We start from the raw sequence: 19,323 nt of genomic DNA on the forward strand, positions 1-19,323 counted from the left end.
CGGCGACGGCGAACATGACTCGAGTGCCAAGCCCATCGGCGGTTCGGCCTCCAATGTTCCGACACACACAAATCTCCAATTGAACTTCTGCCGCAGACGCCCACAGCATCGACAAGCCAGGAACATCATCTGCTCAACACCCAGCGCAATACCGCCAAGATGTATGATATATCTGACTGCGCGATTCAAGTACTACATTCTGACATTATCTTCGCAGGCTGATCCCAAAGGCCGACCGCAAGAAGATCCACGAGTACCTCTTCCGTGAGGGTGTGCTCGTTGCGAAGAAGGACTTCAACCAGCCAAAGCACGGCGAGATTGACACCAAGAACCTCTACGTGTGTCTTGATCACATCTGTATTGTCTTTGCAGCAACTAACGTTCTCCCCTCAGGTCATCAAGGCTTGCCAGTCCCTCACCTCCCGCGGATACCTCAAGACCCAGTTCTCCTGGCAATGGTACTACTACACCCTCACCCCAGAGGGTCTCGACTACCTCCGCGAGTGGCTCCATCTCCCAGCTGAGATCGTCCCACAGACCCACGTCAAGCAGCAGCGCAGCCACGCTCCTCCACGCGGTATGATGGGTGGTGATGACCGTGAGCGCCGTGGCGGTGGCCGTGGCGGCCCACGTGGTGATCGTGAGGGTGGATACCGTCGTCGCGAGTACGGTGACCGCGAGAACAAGGAGGGAGGTGCTCCAGGCAGCTTCAACCCAGAGTTCCGTGGCGGTTTCGGTCGTGGTCGTGGCCGCGGCGACGCTCCACCAGCTTCGTCCTAGGAGGACAGCGGCTGGAGCGCCGACGACGCCGCGACCACTTCGGCAGGTGGGAACTGGGACACTGGTGCTGCTGAAGCCTCGACTGAGTTCGATGCAGGTGCTTCTGGCAGCTGGTAAACGACTTGAGAAGGGGAGAAACTGTGCTTTTTCATGAGCGCGAGCTTGGCTCAATGGAGTCGATAAGTCAGAGAATCCAAGCCGCTACGAGATTCGGAGGTGTTTCTTTCCTATTCGCTCCGCCTTGCGACGACCGAATCCTGAGGGCAGACTGGTAGTTCAATGAGAATGCAAATTGAACTGCCGCACGCCCTGACTTCCCTGCTACCCGCTCTGAATGTTACGTCTACAATGCTGCTTCGTAGCCCATGGCATTGCTCGCTCTGTTTTGAAAATGCTTTTGTAGTAGCTTGTGGGCCACGCCCTATCGGCCGGCCAAACAAAGTAGGTTGCCGCCGCCATCGACAATTGTCGCCCTCACTGGTGGTGTTCGAGAGTGTTATTGCTCCCAGGCTTTTGGTAACCTCACTACCATTCGGCGGGAGCACGATCTACCCCTTCGCCTTGCCTTTCAATCGAGTGCATTATCAGTGTCGTCTCTTGGCTTCCAAATAAGCTTCGCGATCTTGCCGAGGACGGAACGAGAGCACCTACCAGGCGGGAAGAGCACACTTTAGACACGACTCTCACGAAAATGATCACCACAACATCATGTAGAGGCATTATTGGGGCCGCGCAGCGCGCTCTCAACATTTCTTCTCGACATACCTTCAGACATGCGAGGTCAGCATGGCGATCTCCACAGCTCACATGCAGATCCTTTGCGGTGTCTGCGCGATGCGATATTGCTGTGGCAGAGATGTCTGAGCAGGACCTTGCCAGCATCCGAATCAACCAGGGCCGCTTGATGAACGACATCCACTCTACTAGCCAATGGGGCAAAGGAGAGAGATGGGGCGAGTAAGTCATTCCCTTCGCGCCGCTTCCCGACAACGATGCTCTGATGAACTTCGTAAATATGCACACCAAATTTACGTCTGCCCTCCCTCGTTCGGAGGACTGATGACTTACACGAACGGCCAACTGAACGCATCCACATCTTGTATTCTCACAGTCATAGATGATTCACAAGAACCCGGGCTGACATTGTGCGGTGCAGTGGACCTACAGATATTGGCATGTCTCGCCTCTCCCTCTCTGACACTGATAAGCAAGCTCGCGACTGGTTCGCCGCGACCACGGAGGATCTGGGCTGTAAAGTGCACTATGATGCCATGGGAAATCAATTCGCCGTGAGGCCGGGTCTGAATGCAGGTCACGCTACATATGCTGGTAGCCATCTTGACACACAGCCCACAGGTGGTCGGTACGATGGCATTCTTGGTGTTTGCGCTGCTGTAGAGATGTTAAAGACTATGAATGACAACTGGGTCGAAACTGCCTACCCTGTTGGAGTCGTAAACTGGACCAACGAAGAGGGAGCTCGCTTCCCAAAGTCCATGGTTGCTTCGGGAGTCTGGGCTGGAGATATACCGCTCGAAGACGCGCACAATTTGAAGTCCGTCATACCTGCTAATGACACTGCCACCATGAAGTCCGAGCTAGAACGCATTGGATATTTGGGCTCGACTCCAGCGAGCTACAAGAGCACTCCTATGGCTGCCCACTTTGAGCTGCACATTGAGCAGGGGCCGATTCTCGAAGCTGAAGAACGCCGCGTTGGAGTGGTCAAAGGCGTGCAATCGTACAAGTGGTTCACGGTGACTGTCAAGGGCCGCGACGCGCACACTGGCGCGACCAGCTTCCAGCATCGAGCTGATTCTCTTTTGACTGCTTCAAAGATGATCCTTGCGTCTCACAAGATTGCGCATCGGCACAAGGCTCTAGCCTCGACTGGAATACTGACCCTCAAGCCTGGCTCCACAAACACCGTTCCTGGATTTGTTCAGTTTACTTTGGATATCCGTGCCCCGAAGGACGAGACTGTCGATGCTGTAGAGGTCGAATGTAAAGCCGCATTTGCTGCCATATCCGCAGGCGAGAACATCGAAGGCGTTAATGCAGACTGCGCCGTCTCTAGCCGACATTGTGATGTATCTTGGCGCACTGATTTCGTCTCTCCGGCCACGTACTTCCATGACCACTGTATCAAGTGCGTCCAAGACGCAGGCGCAGCACTCTATGGCGAGAGCGAAGTCTCAGGTCTCGATATTGGCAGCTGGGGTAAATTCATGACGAGCGGAGCTGGTCACGATTCAGTGTACACCAGCAAGCGATGCCCAACAAGCATGATCTTCATACCCTGCAGAGACGGCGTCTCACACAATCCTGCCGAATACTCTAGTCCTGATGCTTGTGCCGATGGCGCAAATGTCCTGATAGGGGCCGTACTACGATATGACCAATTGAGAGGAAATAGAGGATCATGAACATACTCCAGGTAACGTCAAGTACCACAAACACAAGACAAATCTACATGTATTCTTCATAACTACTCCTCGTCATACAAATTACCCCATCCTTTCTGTCCACAACATTCTTCACACTCAATTCCTCCTCATACATCTCCCGCGCTTTAGGATTACTCGTCAAAAGCAGGAGTGTTCTAAACACAGGAAACTCCCGTATCTGCTCACGTATACACTTCACCATCCACCGGCCTAGCCCTCTCCGCTGATGCGCCGGATCTATATACATGTCTGTGAGGTAAACGACTGTGACGTGATCAGTCACCAAACGAGCCATACCGATCTGCCCCCACATGCTCTCATCAGATTCAAGAGTTGGAGATGGAGTTCGCGGAGATTCTGGCTCTTCGGATGACTTTGGAGGTTTGATGTTTGGAATTTCGAGGTAGAGGCCAAGAGTCAAGGAGTTGGCGAGGAGGGTTTGGAGAATTTCCGCAGACATTGGTTGCGCCCATGGCATGTGATCTGATGCGAAGGCTTTGTTGATGAAGTCGTGGTCTAGGAGGTTGGGGTCGGTGGAAATTTTGTAGGTGCTTTCCGAGGTGGTGAGATCCCAGGTTCGTATTGGCAGTTTTGAAGAATTCATGGCTTTGGGTACTGCTGCTGCTATTATTTCTGATAGGTATGCTAATGACTATTTCTTAGGAGCGATGATGCTTTGATGGAATGCCTCGGTGGTACACAGCACAGATGACTCAGCTTGCATTCATCCCACCATGCTGCAGCTCGCGGCTTTCGATTCAGCTCAGCCTTCCATCAAGAGTATGCGATGCACGTCGCGACTGCCATGTTCACCCACAGATTAGAGTTCGTGCGATACTTGGCTTGAAGGATCTCGACTTTCGATGTCCAGCAGCATGGAAGTCGACGCGAACACGGCTCAGGTCGAAGCGCTAATGAACGATTCGTCAACTACACCGCCCAAAATAATGGTTGTTTGCACCGCAGCTGAAGAGATGCTTACTGACATTCGGCTGGTACTGGGTGGCATCAGGGCCAAGCATACACGTTATATAACCCTCATGGAGAATCAACCATTTCCGTAATCCCTTCCAGCATCAAAACCACAAAACCTCCAATCTAAGGCTTGATAACAACATGCTTCCCTGGCCCAGCATTCTCCGCAGCACAATCCCAAGCCTCCTTCCACTGCTCCAGTCCGAATTCCCCGACTAGTTCTACATAAACCGTCAAAATCCCACCCTCAATCATCTGCACCAAATCCCTAACATCCTCCCTCTCATACATCCACTTCCCATACAGTCTAAGATTCTTATGCATAACAGTCGCATGCGGAATGGCAATATCACCTCTATACCCACCCATCAAACTAACCCTAGCACCATGAGATAATGCCAGGATCGCAGATTTGATATGAGTACTTTCTTCAGCTTCGGGAGGTCCGATGTCGAAGTATGCGTCGATTCTCGCTTTCCCGCCGAAACAAGCTCTAATCGCTTCAGAGTCCGCGGAAATATCGCCAGTGATGGGAACAATTTCTACCCTCCCTTCTTTCTTCAAACCTTCCAGCTTCTCCCGATTCCTTCCCATAGCAATGACCCTCCCACCCATCGCCAAAGCCACCTTCACAGCCGCAGAACCAAACGGTCCCGTAGCAGGCGCAATAATAACCGTTTGTCCAGCTCGAAATTCAATATCTCTGAGTCCACCATATGGCACGAGAAGTGTAGCAATAGACGCCAGCTCCTCAACCCTATACCCCAAACTTTTAGTAAGCTGAGTTTCATCTAACAACGTGAGGTTCTCAAGTGGAACATGAGCAAACTCAGCAAAACTCCAATCCCTCCAAACCTCCCTCATCAACTTCTTACTCCCCTCCGTAAACCCCTCCGTCACAGCACAAAGAAAAACATCGCTGGGCTCATCGCTACTTCTCACAGTCGTATCCAGAAAACCCAAATCTCCGAGTTTCAGCTTCGTAGCATCGGGACCTATGGCGGAGACTCGGGCTATGCCGGAAAAGCCTGGGATTATGGGGGTTGGGAAAGGGTAGTTTTTCTTTCCGTTGTAGATTTCGCGGGTGTAGGAGAGGACGTTTGAGGCGAGGATTTTGACGATGGCGGAGCCTGGTGTTGGGCGGGGGCAGGGGACTTTCTCGACGCTTGGAGGTGTGGATGTTGAGTGGAGGACGAGGGCGCGCATGGTTTCTGGGAGGGTAGAGGTTGGTGATGAGGGGGTGGGTTGTTCGAAGACCATGGTGGATGTAGCTGTGATGGGAATTCCGTCCGCTTCAAGGCAGTCAATGGTATTTGTAGAGATCGATCTGTGTGCTTTAGCTTGCCCTTAATCGAAGCCATGTTGGAGACGACACCAGAATATATGTAAAAGAGTCTTCGGACTTCAAACGGAATTAGCTGGTGTATCGCAAAACGTCGATGGGTATCATTAGAGGCTATAGCAAGTACTCAGCAGCAAACTAGACTGTCTTGGGTCTCCGAGGTACATCGCAAGGTGCTGGATCTTGACCTGAATGCAGACTTCTGAATCAGCCATATCCAGTTGACGGTCTGATGTGAAGAAGCTAGTACAAACGCGGTTCTTGAGGTTTAGCGTCAGATGTTGCTGACAGGTGTGGCTGAAGGCTGTCGGTGCAATTGCTGGAGATGCGTCGGCTTTAACGGAAATTGGTTCTTCACCATCACCTGTATGCAACCCAGCTGTGACGACTATTGCCGCGTCGACTGCGCTGAGCAACTACAGGTGCTCATCCTGTTGGGTGATGTGCTATTGCTCTGCAATGCGACCCACGCCCAATACGCACCAGTAAGCCAGTTCCTTGTGTATGGTCTCTCCCCGTGCTTTCTTCTCGGCGTCCTGAATCTCGGTTGGCTCATGCTCCCATTCAACACGGACGAATATTGGAACCTCCAATACATCATCATCCTCGCTCAACTCTTCCTCGTCTGTGCTTTTCTTCGAGTCTGAAACGATGCTTGGTCGGCGCCTGCTCAGACTGCCAGGAACGATTTCGATGACTACAGATGTTGAGTTTCTGGTCTTTTCCCAGATCTTGCCAGCCTCTGGCTGGCGATCGGTGTCGGCAGATCCAGTCAGAGATGCCATGGCTGCTCTTCTGCTGCCATCACGGCCCGAGCTGATTGTTGACGCTTCAAGAGCGTCATCCCACTTGTCACCATTCGCACCGATAGCGAACGTTGGACAAAGGATTGTGACTTTCGACGACACCTTACCTGGAGTATTGGTGGGCGTAGCCAATGTGACTTTGACCGGATCGAAGATTGGATTGCGAACCGTAAGGACGTATTGCTGTGTCTGATACGGCCGCAACTTTGACTGATCAAGAGGCTCGGGTCGGAATCGAAATGATGGGTTTGGAGCAGGAATGACGGGATGCAAAGGTCGCAGCAGTAGTCTTGGCATATGAGATATGGCGAGCAATCGGATCTTGTATCTTCCGCTGCCAACTTTGGGGTCTGGCCGAGCAAGAATCTGTCGACATGTCCGACAGCGCTTGCCTCTCTTGACCTTCAATGGAGTCGCTATTGGCCATAGCTCGTCTGTGAAACGAGCCTCGTAGTTGTGAGGTGATGTGAAACGCTGTTCAGGTGCAGCTGTCCCATCTAGGTCCAGCCTCTTCATCCTGCGTAGAACATCATCGTCTTCGGGCACCTTATCGGATGTGAATGCAGATAGCCCTTCTGCCAAATTGCCTGCCTCGCGCATCGGCTGTGGCTTCTCCCGCGTCTTCTTGAGCGCACTGTATGACAGCCCGCCATAAAGGCTCATAATGCGCGCTAGATTTGCGGGTGAGCTGTACGGGCTATTCGAGTAGGGGTTCGGCTGATCGCTCGACTCGCTCAGCTGTTCCCGGTAGAACTTGGTCAAATTCGCGAACGCAGCATCGTGCGCAAGATGTCCTGGTTCTTCCTTTTGTTTGCCTTCTGGAGACTCTTCATCCGTTGCACCTGCGCTTCTCTGCCTCCACAGCTTGTTGAGCTGCTCTGTGATCTTGGTCGGCTTGCTGAACTTGATGCCGATTTCCAAACTGCTCCAGTCGCAATACTGGCACATGAGAATGTACTCCCCATTGTCTTTGGAAGCGTCTGTAGGCTTGAGGTGCTTGTCGGGCTGCCGGCTGAGCACAGTGATGTTCAAGTTGGCTTTGCAAACCGGGCAGTCGTAGCAATGCCTGGCACATCTACAGATACCCAGTCAGAATGTATCCCCTCTATGTCTACGGTCATCCACCTCACTTTACCTGTTACCGTCACTCTTGACCCCGCTGCTGGCGACCTCGAACATGCAGCTGGGACAATAATAGTACATCATCTCTTCTCCCCAGCATTTCTGGCATCGTGACTCGTTGCATTCGTCGCAGAATAGTAGCTGGTCGATCGGATATAGTGAGTAGTTTGCGCGCGGTTCGTGGGGATTGAGAGGTTGCTTGTCCTCCTGCTGCTCTTCCACATTCTGCGACGAACGCTTGCCGAACAACACGGTGGCAGGGTCGTTCAGGTATTCATTGCACTGGCAAGCATAGCGCGTGTACGGAAACGTGAGGTCCATGATCGCGATATAGCAGCATGATCAAGGGCAGTAGGGATGCTGGCAGTTCACTCGTATCGATGCGTGATGCCACATATGTGCTTGGCTCGAAGTGAACACGAACTTGACAGCTTGGCGTGCTGCATGTGAAAATAATATGTAGTCATGAAAGTCACCTCATGCATCAAGCCGCGCAATCTAGTGGTGTCAAATTCAGGCAGAGATGATGCCTGAAGATAGCCCCTGATCTGAAACGAAGTATCCTTGGCGAGACAGAACTACTTGCGATGCCTCGTTTGATCATCATCATGAAGTTCTCGAAAAGACGGAGCTTCGAGCGTTGAGATTTCCACGAAAGCTTGACGAAAATGTTGCTGATGCATCACTGACATCCTCTCGAGAGAGACTCCTTCACCCTCACTCACTGTAGAGCCTGCGCTGTCGCTATCATGGAGACACCTCAAACCAAAGCGAGGTTGAGAAATGTTCCGCCGTTCGACCCTCTTGTACCGACCTTGGTGTGGTGTTTGCAGGGGCGCGGCTGCTGGAAGGTGGCACCGAACATTTGCCAGGCGATTCCAAGTCTTGGCCGACTTACAAGGCCATTCTTTACCGCCTTCACTGACTAATAAAGAAATGCCAAATTGAACATCTTGTGTCCTCCTTTCTCGACTACCATACTTCCGGACATCTTCTTCGTCCCGACAAAGTGGTTTGACATCTGGAATATGGACATCGGTAATGGCGACCAGGATCTGCCACGCAAACAGCATATATTAGCGAGCATCCACCCACTAGCTTTACCGACTGAAGACCTTGGTACAGCAGTTGGGGTGACTACACGCAAAACACGACCTACGAGTCATCCTACTCTGGCTCGCACTTCACCTCACCACAATGTCTCCAAAGACGATCTTCCTCCTGGGTGCAACTGGCTTCGTAGGCAGTTATGTGACCGAACTACTAGCACAAGAATACCCAGAACACCGTCTTATCGCTCTACTCCGAAATGTGACACCAGAAAGGACCCAAGGACTCCGCTCACTGCACCCTGGTGTCGAAATTCTGGAAGGAAATCTCGAAGATCGTGAACTCGTAGCCGCAACAGCAGAGACTGTGGACATCGTCATCCACGTCGCACATTCGGACCATGAACCTTCTGTTTCTGCGACGCTGGAAGGTCTCACCAAGCGATCGGCTAAAGGAGGAGAGCTGCCGATTTATCTGCACATGTCAGGCTGTGGTATTCTAGCAGATAATGCTCGAGGAGAATACGTCCCTCCCTCCAAAATCAAAGAATGGTCAGACATTGATCTCGATTTGAATGATTGTCCGTCTGAGAATACGCATCTCCCGACTGATAAGGCCATTTTTGCAGCTGGAACTAGGGAGGAGAACCGCATTCGCACGATCATTGTGTTTCCGAGTCTGATTTATGGAATTGGAAAGAATAGAAGCAGATGTGGGATGTGGGTTCCGATTTTTACGGAACTTGCGAGAAAGGCTGGCCATGCTGGGACGTGGGGACCAGGGGAAGTTACGCAGTATGCTATACATGTGAGAGATGTGGCGAATGTGGTGATTTTGCTTTTGGGTGCTGCTTTGGATGGGAAGGTTAAGGGTGGGGACGATGGGTTGTGTAAGGTTTATCCTGCTAATGATGAGAATGTTGCTGACTGATTCTGTGTAGTTTTTGCGACAACAAAAGAACCGAATATGAGTTGGAAAGAGATAAATGATGTTCTCGGGGAAATCTTGTTCAAACGAGGTGAGGTGAAAGAATCGGGATCGAAGCCCTTCCCGCCGGAGATTACTGAGCCGCTTGGTGATTGTGAGTAGTATTCTTACGTAATATTTCTGCAGGTTGGAGACTGACTTGATCCAGATGGATGGTCACTACTGGGCAGTAATGGTTTTGCGCGACCGGACAAGCTCACCGCAATGGGATGGAAGCCGGAGTGGACGAAGAAGATGCCACTGCGGGATGTGATTTATGAGATGATTGAAGATGGCATCGATTCATATCGGACGCATTAAAGAGGACCAAGAGGCCAGATGGTCATAGTGCAGCGTCCAAAAGTGGACGAAACGCATGGCAGACACGAAATGGGAGGAGACTGAGACGTAGGAGAAGGAGAAAGCGCCTGAAGCTTGAGACAAGCTCTTGAGCTACGCCCTTTTAGTGTCTGCGTCTAAGTAAGGCATGAGACTAGTGAACCTGCTCGAAAGCTTCCTCTTCGTCCTGACCTGACCTCCACCTACTCCGATCCTATCAAAGACACGTTTGCCGTAGGATCAGCACTTCACGCATGTTCTGCGCTCACAATTTCTGCCACAATACAGCGATAGTTATACACATCCCTCTAACAACAGAAGTCGCCGCTCGATGAACGGCCACAATCCGAATTTGGACACGCGGCCTTGCACGCTGCATACTACGATCGAGCATTTTATATCAGCATTGATACTCGAGGAAACATATGCACTACCTACAGCTGTCCAGCATGCCCGTTTTCCTAAGTCCAGAGCCTCTGCTTCAGGAACAGCGATGGCGTATGTCGATACGATGGTAGAAAGGAAGACGAAGATGAGGCTTGTTTTGTAGTTCATTTTGGATGTGGGCTTGAGAGTAGAGAATTGTATCGATGATAGTAACTTGGTTTCTGAATTTTTCAGTGTTGAGAAGGAGAAACACGTTCGAAGATGTGAGATCCGACTTATATAGTAGAGCTCCTATCGACAAACGTCGGAGCAAACCTTCCAAAGAGAAAGAAGCAAGCAAAAGCGGGAAGTTCCAGAGCAAGGCCATAGGCACAACATCGCCATATCATCGGATAATCCATATAGACCAGGGCGAGCATAGAAGAAAGGGATAATGCACAAGACAGACAGGTAGATCGGACTAGCTGCGCCGCTCCGCAACATCACCGCTCCCGCCTTTTTCGTCCAACCGCATCACCCCACAGAGTTTGATAGAACCCCTGTGCAGTGGTCAGAATCCCAATGGCCGGTTGTCGTTTCACACTTCGCCATCACATTCACAACAACAGCCCGAGTCCAAGCGGCTAAACACCCCGAACTTTATCCCTGTGCAAGCTATATCCCATAATGATCCAGACCACTGCCGAAAAGCAAGGTCGTTTACAGCGTCTTGAAGTGAAAGCGGATATCAGCGGCCCGCAGAATCCAAGATTTCTGATTTGTTACGAACCATGAAGTCCAGGATTGGGGAATCCAGCGCGTTCACTCCGATGTGCGCAGACGCTGTACGTGAAGTGTTGCCTCGCCCATACCTTGGGAACTACCAGCCTGGACCAAAGAACAGCATTGCCGCCGTTCTTGGAGTTCTTATCAACACCGGGTCTATTCACATCCCTGCCTCTGGAAGCAAAGGAGCCGTGAACACTGGCGTTACAACTATCCTCGAAAAGAATTCTTGAAACAAGCTTGCTATGCTGGCATTTTCCGCTTCAATGGAGCCGGCGAGATGACCGGAAGCCATTGAATTGAAGAGACTGGACTCCTGCAAACGCCGATTATCATCACGAACACTTTCGCCATTGGAGCTGCTCATCAGGGTGTGTGTGAATACTGCGTCAAGATCTCGTAGGATGAAATTTTGAGAGTCGACTTTTTCACCTTGCCTGTGGTTGCCGAGACATATGACGGATTGCTGAATGATCTCAGTCAATTTGCTGTCAAGCCGGAGCACATCGTGCGAGGAATCTAGAATGCTTCCTCTGATCGAGTCCCTGAGGGAAATCAAGGTGGAGGTACAGCGATGATCTGCCATCAGTACAAAGGTGGCACTATACAGAATTCGCTGCGACATGGGCACCAAGAATGGTGGTTACCTTGATCTGCAGCAGACCCCAAATCTTGAGGTTTGCATGCAGCGATGAGAGCGGACTGTCGCTGGGTAACATTCGATGGGAATGTCAATGGCGGGGGAAATTGCTACTTCAAGCACACCAGCGGAGGAGATGTTCCCAATTCAGGTATCAAACGGGAGTTGAAGCTGGACTGAGCGAGAGGAGAGGAGCTTGAAGGTGGTGAGCGGATCTTTGCGTGTCCCTTTCATTAATTCGGCATTCACAACCGACAGTCTTTACAGCTCGTTCATAGGCACTCAAGGTATCTGGCCAGATATGCTGCTATGTTCCTCAGTGAAAGCGTCATGCTACGTGCCATTGTGATGTCTGCCAAAGGTCTGGTTAGAGACGCAAGATCTCTGTTCACACCAGCGGTGTTCTTAGTCACCATCGACCAGACTCTACCTCTTTCCAGGATGGCGACATTTTTCCGGCACTGGAATCGTTTGTGGAGTCTTGAGGCAGAGTCAGCGTCCGGTGTAGGATATGATATGAGATGAGATGAGATGAGTAAAATGTGGGTGGCTGGTGTCTGGCTTGCGAGGCACAGTCACTCAGCTCCCATCTCTGTGCAGCGTGGGTGGCAAATGTCTGCACTCCCTGTGACACCGTCTGCGGCCAAGCAAGGTCTCAGAATGGGCGGCCTGCAGCAGCTGAAAGGTGATGTGAGGTCAGAAGACAGCATGCAATTCTCTCGCCAATAATATCGCTATAGCAGGGGTCGGCGAGAGCCCTACCTCCTTTCAGGCGCTTCGCATTAGGTCTGTGCTCTCGGTTATCTCGGTTCTAAATTGATACCTGAGGCAAGCTGAGTCTTAGCGAAGCGCCTAAACTCAAAACGTTGAAAACGGACACTACACTCCCGAGAACACAGATTTGGACATTGAATAGCACAACAACTAGAGGTCTAAGCGTATTACATGTATAAAGGGGGTTCTAGAAGGCACGTAAGTGAATGATTTAGGCGTGTTACGTAAAAAAAATATATAGAACTGCGACCTATAGAAAAATAAGACTGTTTTTACGAAGGGATAGTTATATAAGCTCGCGTTTATCGTGCGAATACCTATATTAGACAATCTACTAATACTCGTATCTGCTATTTAAAACATATAATCCCTTTAAGAAAGACCTGCTCTATTACTTCTAAGTGTTTTTAAATGCGTGTCTTACGCTTTACTTAGTCTATATACCTTAGCTTATAACTAGCCTATACGCCTCTTGTTTCTGCCTATAAAGCCGCGCTCTTGTCTCCTATTACTAGAACCTTCGCAAACACTCTACTAAGCATCGCGCAATACTGCTAGACCTTTATTAAGTCCTAAATACTTTAAATAAGCATTACTAAAGCCTCCGCCTATATTAATCTCCGCCGCTACTAAGAGCGATACTCGAGTGCTACTATATATCTTCCGATAACACATCTTCCGACACCGCCGACTCTTACAAACACGCTATATTAGTCCGTATAACTATAACAAGCCCGCTATGCCCGGCGAATACTTAAATATATCGAAGCGCTAGTAGAAAGCGGCAAAGGTTACTACTAGTCGCGGTCGTAGCAGTAGTCGCGGTCGGCTAACTTATCGTAGATTAGGTCGCGGCGGCGGCGGCGTTAGTGCTACTAGCCTATCGCGTTAAGAAGATTAGCTAATATATTAACCTCGAGCGCCTACGGTTTATCGTAGCCCTATTATATACGAAGAGCTAATATAGACGTGCGATCTATCTCCTATATTGCCTGCTATCGATGCTTTAGTATAAGAGTAGGATACTTACTTTAGCGTCGCCTATACTGTAATTAAGAACGAGGATACGCTGCTTTAATAGGTTTAGTAGCTAGTCTAGAATGCCGGCTAGTATAAGGCCGCCTTAGTATACTATCGCTAGATTATCCGCTACGGTCTTCGCAAGGTCTTAAGACTGCTACATCCTTCGCGCGACTCTAAGCCCTCTAACCTATAGATTATAGTAGTTCTCGCCTTAATCTTCGGTTAATAGGATATACTTATAATCGCTCGTACTAGCGTAGGTAAGGCATTAGTCTTTTAGGCCTTTACCCTCCTAACTAGTATAATAACTCTCTAGATTGTGCCTCTAACCCGGATTGTAGAAGAATAGGGTACGGATATAGAGTAGGCTATACGCTAGCTCTGTCTAGAAGAATACGCACTTATTAGTATATACGTATTAACCGCCGATACACTTAAGAAGGACCTAGACATACTAAAGGACATTAAGAACGGCAAATACAACTATATTATCTATAGCCCTAAACAAGCTATAACTCTAGCATTTTAAGATGTCGTGCGTACGATTAAGCTAATACTAGGTTTATAGGTATAGGATAAGGCTTATCTTTATCTTAAGTAGAAGAACTTCCGCAATAGCTACGGTACTATTTATTTACTTCGGTAGCTAATAAGTATTAACACCGTACTACTAGCGTGTTCCGCTACAGTCTCCGATAAGACTAAGAAGTATCTTATTAATAATAGTCTCTATATCTAGAGTTTAGCTACGCTATATACGTAGATTATCCGCGGTAGCATTAATCGTCCGGATAGCAAGTACATCCTTTAAATTCTTAAGCAAACCGAGACTAATAACTTCCGGTATCTATACTTCGTATTATATAAGGCAATCGATAATAAGGGCCTCGCAACTCTATAGAATATTTAGAAGATAATAATCTTTATCGACAGCCGAGGCTCGGTAGATAAGGGTCGTTTATAGCTTATACTATAGCTTATTTAGCTTACTAATTATGTTAAAGAGCCTGCCTAGGGCGACCGCAAGTATATATAGGATAGTGCGCCGATAGAAGCTAGAGCACTATATACGATTAATGTGCACGAGATTGTCGGCTTCTATACCGCTTATATAGCTAAGATCGATAAGGATAAGCGATATTAGGAGTTTAAGAAGCTAGATTCCCGCATCCGCATTCTTTAGGGTATACTAGCGACAGCAGTTAGCATTAACATCCTAGATATTAAGCTAGTCTGCTAGTGCAAGTTCCCTATTACTAGGGATCTCGATAATCTAATATAGAAGCTTAGTCGTACGGCGCGTATCGCTAGTCTTACTACGCTTGCTATTATCTTCTTGCCCTAGTATATCGACGATGCGTTTAAGCGTATACTAGCTAAGTCTAACTATCGATTAATAATCCTAAGAGAGCCTACTAGTGTTCCTACTACTAGTACCGCTATAGCTTAGGCCTCGGCCTACTACCTAGTAGCTATTATACTAGTCCGCCTAAGCTACCTCCGATATATTACTATCCCTAGCGAGGATTTTAATAAGGATAATACCGATACTCTATTCGATAAGTTTAGTATAGACGACGAAGAGGAGGGTAGTAAGGAGGACGATGCTAACGACACGACCTACGTTACTAGCTTAGGTAGCACTAGCAATACTAGCAATCCGGGTCCTAGCAATACTAGCAATCCGGGTCCTAGGCTCTTTATCGACAACCTATTCTATGCGGTAGTAGAGAAAGCGATCGCCGACAACGCAAGCAAGAAGCCTTAGAATTCGAAGAAGATTAGGTAGCGTAACGCTATACCTAATATCTTAAGATATGTCTAGAATACGCGCTATTACCCTAACCCCGAACACCGCCGCTGCTTCTGTACTATAATGCTCTAATTCTATAAGGAAGATTAGTATATATTCCCTCCGGATAAGGAGGTTGTCGGCACTAAGAACTACTATAGTATGTATAATCTAGAACTACTAGAGCTGCTTTTCTAGAGAGAACTACTACCGACCCCGAAGCCTATTAAGGCTCTAACTGCAAACTCTGTATAGGCCTTTGCCTTGCGAGATCTCTCGAATTAGGTATTATAGCGTGTTAAATAGCTCTACGAAGACCTATATAAGAACCGCATATTCGAGGTCGTGCTATCTAACTTCCTAATGCCGGATCTAATGCTATAGGATCTGTACGAGCTCTTTAACGAGAAGTATAGCAAGGATGTCGAGAGCTTTAGTAGCGTAGACGAGACTAAGATCGAGGAGCGTATACTAGCATTTATATTATAGCTCCGCGAGAATAATAAGCACTAGAGAGACGTACTACTATAGGATCTAGTCTAGGAGATTAATCGTGTCGCTAAGCAGGTTCTTACTAATCGTGCTACCTAGGTTAAGCAAGACGAAAAGAACAAAGCCGAGAAGGCTACAAAGGAGGCTATAAAGGAGGCTATAAAGGCTAAAGCTACCGCCCGCGCTATAGCTATAGCAGATGCTACTAAGCCTAGTCCTTCTTAACTAATAATATAGGTATAGCGCCGAGCATAGATCGAGCAGAATATAGCTAACTTAGCTAAGGTGTCGTAGAAACTTCGCAAGAATTAGCTTCGCAAGACTGCCGCCGCTAATCGATCTTAGGGTCGTAGTAGACGTACGGCAGAAGACGAAGACTTCGAGGCAGTAGAGCGTCTTTAGTAGTAGGCAGCTCGTCTCTCTAGCCTAGCATCTAGTCGTCGCTTAAGTCGCTCTACTCGTCTATCTACGCGTAAGTTAGCTCGTCGGCGTAATATAGGCTAGTAGGAGGGTAATAATAAGGAGGATAAGCTACTCTTTAGTCGTTATTAATTTAGTACAATTACGCTAGCGGTCCTTAGATATAGATAGAAGAGGGAAGAGGGAAGAGTCTCGTATAGGACACAATGCTAGAAGGATAATATTAAAATAATAGGCGGCGAGTATAGATTAGTAGATTAAGAATGCTTTCTGCTTCTATAGTCGTTCGGGGAGAATCTAACAGTATCTTTAATTAGTACTGCTCCTATTGCTAGGTCTTTAAACATATAGTAATCCTTATCCGGGTTTAAGACGGCTAACTAGGCGCGGCGTATAGCTTGTGCCTAGCTAATAGGCGTTTGTTATCGTATAGCTATATTACTCTATGCCTGCTAATAGGCGTTTGTTATCGTATAGCTATATTAGCGTATAAGCGTGTCCGGAAGGATAAGCGCAGTACTTATCGTCGTTACCGGCTAATCTATCTATCCTTAAGCGTGTCCGGAGACTAAATATAGTGCTTATCGTCGCTAGCAATTGTAGCCTTAGGCATTTAACTAGACTAGTAGCAGTCGGCGGTAACGTATAGCCGTTATTATTGCCTTGCTATTGTCGTAAATGGCGCAATACTATTAGTAGAGGCAAACCTTACCTGCGATGCGCTAATATAGACCTACGCTTCCTAGTTTAACTTCTTCTTCTTTTTCTTCTTCTTCTATACGCATACTAACACACTAACACCCCTAGCAACATACTAGCTGTCGGCTTCTTAGCAATAGTGTCGATACCTCTTTGTCGCATATAGGTAGCTCTATAGCGATTAATACTATTCCTTACTAGTTCTGCGACTTGCTATCGATAGAGCCGCTTATCTAATAGTTAAGGTTCCTCGGTAGGTAGTTTATTTAGTCCTTTTAGTCTCCGATAGGCTTTATCGACGCAAGACGTTGCAAAGGCGACTCTCCTAGCGAGTAGGTTTTTTTCTATAGCTTTAGCGGGCGCCGACTACGCATTTAACCGAAAGAGTATAGTTTTTGTTAGATCGCAGTCTTGTCTTAGTGCAACAAACTGCGGGTCTCGGGTAGATTAGCGGAGGTAAAAACTCTTTAGTAAGGTATACCTATAATGCGGCTAACGGTCTAACTCGGTAAAAACTCTTTAGTAAGGTATACCTTAAGTAGCGGCTCGATAGCGACTCTCCTACTAAGTAGATAGGATAGGTTCGTAGCATTGCTATAGGCCTAACTCGGTAAAAACTCTTTAGTAAGGTATACCTTAAGTAGCGGCTATAGGCTTCCTACGTTCGGATTCTTTATAGGATAATATACGCGCATCTAGTTAAGTCGGCGTAACGCCTTCGTTAGGACTGTTAGTTATAATAACCTTAGTCGTTGCGTAAGGGCCTCTAGTATACTTATTAAGCCTAAAGGCGCTTAGTCTTTACTGCTACACGACTGCAGCCCTTTGCGTATTAAGACTGCTATTCGACTATAGTGCGCACCGATCCGAAAGTATATTAAGACTGTTATCCGACTACAGTGCGCCTCCTTTTGTTCTAGCAAGCGTATCGACATTGCTATATAACTATAACGCGCTCGACAACCTCTTCTGCGGTATCTCTAACACTAAGGGCGCGTTATATCTATTATTATCTAGGTACTAATAGGTGTCGCTTTAGCGAATAGGCTATTATGTTTCGCTTAATAAGTCCCGTCCTATATACCTTGTCTTCGGTTATGCGTGCTATAGTTAGTAATAGAATGCGCTAATTGCTACGTATACGCGTATATATACTTGTACTTATTACGCGTACTTATAGCAAATAGGCTATATATAATTCTAGTATATTTCGGGGCGTATGCTTCTATAGCCGCTTAGTGCCGCTAGTTAAACAGATCCCTAGACGCAATTGCTCTTATTTATACTATCTTATATAGCAGCTAGTCCTTCTAGTAGATCGTAACTAAGATTTAAGCAAAGGAGGGCGTTAACGTAAGAGGGCTATTATAGCTTCTCGAAGAGTGCTTACGCTCGATATACGTTATTGCCTCGCGTATCTATCTTTGCCGTATATGTTATAGTGCCTACAAGAGCACGCGGTACAATAAGTATAGTATTAGTGTTAGTATCTCGACTTCTCGACTTCTCGACTTCTCGACTTCTCGACTTCTCGACTTCTCGACTTCTCGACTTCTCGGGCTTCGGAGGCGGTTCTTAGTGCCTAAGGCGGCCGTCGTTATCGTATTAGACACTTTTGCTAGCGCTATTTACTAGAAATGCGCTTAATCGACGTATCTCGTCGCAGGCTCGTAGTAGCGTAAAAGTAGTAAAGTCGGTATTATATTTTATTATAATATGCGGAAGGAAGTAGCTATAACGTTTAATCCCGCTAATTAGGCGCCCTGCTATACTAAATCCGGGTCTTAGCGGGACTCGATATCCTAGTCGCTTCCTCGACTTTACGGTTCCTACTTCCTCGCAATATAAGCGACTATTAGCATACTAGCGACTATTAGTATACTAGCGACTATTAGTATACTAGCGACTATTAGCATACCTAAGGCTACCGGCAAGCGCGTTAATAGCTAAGGCAATATGCTCGACTACGAGAGCAAACCTACTTAGCGAGCTTACAAGGATATAATAGAAGAAGGGCCTGCTTAGCGAGCTTATAAGGATATAATAGAAGAGTAGTAAAGAGCTAGTATATAGGTTAGCTATCGACGTACGACTAAGACTACCGACAAGCGCGTTAATAGCTAAGGCAACGTGCTCGACTACGAGAGCAAACTACCGCTAAGCAAGCGCGTTAATAGCTAAGGTAACGTACTCGACTACGAAGGGCAAACCTGCTTAGCGAGCTTACGAGGACATAATAGAAGAGCCTGCTTAGTAGCAAGGATAGTATCCGTATCGCTAAAGAAGAAAGAAAGCCGCGGACATGAATTTTAATATATATATAGCTCTTATTGTTATGCCCTTATAATAGAGTAAGGAACGATATAAGCTACAATTACGACTTTACTTTGCCCTCCTACTATTAGCTTTGCAACACTTCTAAGCGTTAGATTACATGCTTTAGATCCGCCGAGCCTTTATATACTAGTAGCATCGACTATTTCTAAGTCTAGGTTAGCAAAGCC

At 47.8% G+C, this 19,323-nt stretch overlaps 7 protein-coding genes across 7 annotated transcripts; 3 read left to right on the forward strand and 4 right to left on the reverse strand.

Moving 5' to 3' along the window:
* Positions 1 to 112: 112 nt before the first annotated feature.
* Positions 113 to 1,084, forward strand: MYCFIDRAFT_160741 (uncharacterized protein). Its single transcript, XM_007923933.1, has 3 exons — positions 113 to 161; positions 218 to 338; positions 394 to 1,084. Coding segments are annotated over exons 1-3 (510 nt in total). The 5' UTR covers positions 113 to 159; the 3' UTR covers positions 781 to 1,084.
* Positions 1,085 to 1,636: 552 nt separating this feature from the next.
* Positions 1,637 to 3,206, forward strand: MYCFIDRAFT_25371 (uncharacterized protein; the record flags this gene model as incomplete). Its single annotated transcript, XM_007921502.1, has 2 exons — positions 1,637 to 1,737; positions 1,937 to 3,206. The coding sequence occupies 2 exons, from the start codon at positions 1,637 to 1,639 to the stop codon at positions 3,204 to 3,206; spliced, it is 1,371 nt and encodes a 456-aa protein (XP_007919693.1).
* A 43-nt stretch (positions 3,207 to 3,249) lies between these two features.
* On the reverse strand, positions 3,250 to 3,831 carry MYCFIDRAFT_127958 (uncharacterized protein; the record flags this gene model as incomplete). Its single annotated transcript, XM_007923934.1, has 2 exons — positions 3,250 to 3,541; positions 3,602 to 3,831. The coding sequence occupies 2 exons, from the start codon at positions 3,829 to 3,831 to the stop codon at positions 3,250 to 3,252; spliced, it is 522 nt and encodes a 173-aa protein (XP_007922125.1).
* A 494-nt stretch (positions 3,832 to 4,325) lies between these two features.
* On the reverse strand, positions 4,326 to 5,462 carry MYCFIDRAFT_25428 (uncharacterized protein; the record flags this gene model as incomplete). Its single annotated transcript, XM_007921508.1, has 1 exon — positions 4,326 to 5,462. The coding sequence occupies one exon, from the start codon at positions 5,460 to 5,462 to the stop codon at positions 4,326 to 4,328; it is 1,137 nt and encodes a 378-aa protein (XP_007919699.1).
* A 165-nt stretch (positions 5,463 to 5,627) lies between these two features.
* Positions 5,628 to 7,836, reverse strand: MYCFIDRAFT_150161 (uncharacterized protein). The gene is made up of 2 exons (XM_007924093.1): positions 7,486 to 7,836; positions 5,628 to 7,425 (listed from the first exon to the last, which is right to left on the reverse strand). Exons 1-2 carry the CDS (start codon positions 7,791 to 7,793, stop codon positions 5,991 to 5,993), a joined length of 1,743 nt encoding a protein of 580 aa, XP_007922284.1. The 5' UTR covers positions 7,794 to 7,836; the 3' UTR covers positions 5,628 to 5,990.
* Positions 7,837 to 8,669: 833 nt separating this feature from the next.
* MYCFIDRAFT_76882 (uncharacterized protein) lies at positions 8,670 to 9,809 on the forward strand (the record flags this gene model as incomplete). Its single annotated transcript, XM_007922305.1, has 3 exons — positions 8,670 to 9,411; positions 9,463 to 9,603; positions 9,658 to 9,809. The coding sequence occupies 3 exons, from the start codon at positions 8,670 to 8,672 to the stop codon at positions 9,807 to 9,809; spliced, it is 1,035 nt and encodes a 344-aa protein (XP_007920496.1).
* A 104-nt stretch (positions 9,810 to 9,913) lies between these two features.
* MYCFIDRAFT_201981 (uncharacterized protein) lies at positions 9,914 to 10,442 on the reverse strand. The gene is made up of 2 exons (XM_007923935.1): positions 10,266 to 10,442; positions 9,914 to 10,207 (listed from the first exon to the last, which is right to left on the reverse strand). The coding sequence occupies exons 1-2, from the start codon at positions 10,380 to 10,382 to the stop codon at positions 10,136 to 10,138; spliced, it is 189 nt and encodes a 62-aa protein (XP_007922126.1). The 5' UTR covers positions 10,383 to 10,442; the 3' UTR covers positions 9,914 to 10,135.
* Positions 10,443 to 19,323: the final 8,881 nt, after the last annotated feature.

Source organism: Pseudocercospora fijiensis (genome assembly GCF_000340215.1).
Source record: "Pseudocercospora fijiensis CIRAD86 unplaced genomic scaffold MYCFIscaffold_1, whole genome shotgun sequence".
NCBI classification, from domain to species: domain Eukaryota; kingdom Fungi; phylum Ascomycota; class Dothideomycetes; order Mycosphaerellales; family Mycosphaerellaceae; genus Pseudocercospora; species Pseudocercospora fijiensis.

Excerpts from the sequence above, each read along its gene's own strand:
- MYCFIDRAFT_160741 (XM_007923933.1), top strand. Across the intron at positions 339-393 it reads TTGACACCAAGAACCTCTAC|GTCATCAAGGCTTGCCAGTC; the intron begins GTGTGTCTTGAT and ends TTCTCCCCTCAG.
- MYCFIDRAFT_150161 (XM_007924093.1), bottom strand. The coding sequence starts at position 7,793 with ATGGACCTCACGTTTCCGTACACGCGCTATGCTTGCCAGTGCAATGAA. Across the intron at positions 7,426-7,485 it reads GTCAAGAGTGACGGTAACAG|ATGTGCCAGGCATTGCTACG; the intron begins GTAAAGTGAGGT and ends GGGTATCTGTAG.
- MYCFIDRAFT_201981 (XM_007923935.1), bottom strand. The coding sequence starts at position 10,382 with ATGAACTACAAAACAAGCCTCATCTTCGTCTTCCTTTCTACCATCGTA. Across the intron at positions 10,208-10,265 it reads AACGGGCATGCTGGACAGCT|TATGCAGCGTGCAAGGCCGC; the intron begins GTAGGTAGTGCA and ends GCTCGATCGTAG.